Raw genomic sequence first — 1691 nt, forward strand, 5'->3', positions numbered from 1 at the left:
CAGTATATATAGTATGATGCAAAGTAAGGAGCTCTGGTAGAGTAGTGGTTACAAGTAAGGCTGCTAACCTCAAGGTCAGCCGTTTGAAACTACCAGCTATTCTACAGGAGAAAGATGAGGCTTTCTGCTCCCATAAAGATTTACAGGTTTGGAAACCCTATATAGGGTCGCTATGAGTTGGAACCGACTTCACGGCACACCACCATACCATACCATGATGCAAACTAAAACATACAACTATAAGTCAGTATCTCTAAGCCTCAGCTCTCCTTCCAGCGCTTTTACTTTCCACAGGGAGCAGAGGCCAGTGTGAGTAGTACAGGGTCACACTGCAGTTCCCCAGCACCTTAGCCAGTGTTTCTCCATTGTGCTTGCACTTTTACACTCTGTGTTTTCAAGCCATATAATTATTAGTTTAAATAGAATTTGACCTAGAAGCACTATACAAGTACGTTAAAAGAATTGTTTTTATCTTAGGGCATCACCATTCTTAATGTGTGACCTCCAAAGCTAAGATCACTCAGAGAAGGATCAGAGAGGAAGGTTGTGCATGGAAGACTTCTTATTTTTTAATTAAATTGGGCAAGGTCTGGAGATGGATGTTATTCCATCCATCCACTGATCACACTTGTCATGGCCCTAGATGCAAATGGCTTAGAAATTACAGTAAAATTACAGTTTTTGCCTGTTCTCTGAAGAAAATAAGACCGCTTTGTGTCCCTGCCACAGAAGTCTGTTTGCTCAGTAAATCTCCTCTCATTGTTTACAGTGAGTTAAAGTCATGGAAGTGTGACTTCATCTCTCAATGTAGTACTTCTTGTTCCTTCTGGGGCCCAAGAGTCCAATATCTCCCACTACCTAACTACCTAATGATTACACTTCTGTCTTTATCCTGCTTATTACAAGTGCCTCTTGGGTGCTTTTGGGAAAGCCTACACAAATAAACTTTTATCTGTTTTTTTTTTTTTTTTTTTCCTTCTATTTCTTTGCAGGAGAGTTACAGTGCAGGAGTTAAACATTATGAGGCTGATGACTTTGAGCTGGCTATCAAGTACTTTGAACAAGCTTTAAGAGAATATTTCAGTGAAGATATGGAGTGCCGAGCCATGTGTGAAGGCCCTCAGAGATTTGAAGAGTATGAGTATTTAGGGTATAAAGCCGGCCTTTATGAAGCCATTGCTGGTAAGCTTATTTGTTCTCTTTATTTTTTCCTAATTCTGAGACTAACACATGCAATATGCAAAAATATTACAATATATAAGTGTGCATTGTAAAATATGAGAGTCTCATATGTCTATTCCATAGATAAATATATATAGCTAAAGTTTCTGTGAATATCCTCTGAAATTTTTCCATATGCATGTATCAATTGATTTATAACTATGACTTATTTTCTATAAAATAGGACTATACGATAAATGGAAGGAGACTTGATGGTGTAATGAGTTGTGTGTTGAGCTGACAACCGCAAAGTTGGCAGTTCGAATGTACTAGGTGCTTCTCGAGAGAAAGAGTAGGCTATCTGCTCTCGTAAACATTTACAGGTTTGCAAACCCTGTACAGGGTTGTTATGACTGACAACCGCCTCCACAGCACACAACCAGCTAGTCATACTATAAAAGAGTACTAGTGTGGCACTGTAAGATAAGCACTGTGCCGCTAACCACAAGGTCTATGGTTTAAATCAACCA

The 1691-nt window shown here is 39.1% G+C and overlaps 1 protein-coding gene across 1 annotated transcript in view; it reads left to right on the plus strand.

Moving 5' to 3' along the window:
* The first annotated feature begins 633 nt into the window (after positions 1 to 633).
* The window catches only part of LEPREL1 (leprecan-like 1), a 52320-nt gene continuing 51262 nt past the window's right edge, over positions 634 to 1691 (plus strand). The window contains exons 1-2 of the mRNA XM_006871895.1: positions 634 to 666; positions 993 to 1182. Coding sequence (XP_006871957.1) covers positions 634 to 666; positions 993 to 1182 — 223 coding nt within the window. The remainder of the gene's footprint in view (positions 667 to 992; positions 1183 to 1691) is intronic.

The sequence above is a fragment of the Chrysochloris asiatica genome, unplaced genomic scaffold (assembly GCF_000296735.1).
Source record: "Chrysochloris asiatica unplaced genomic scaffold, ChrAsi1.0 scaffold00177, whole genome shotgun sequence".
NCBI lineage: Eukaryota > Metazoa > Chordata > Mammalia > Afrosoricida > Chrysochloridae > Chrysochloris > Chrysochloris asiatica.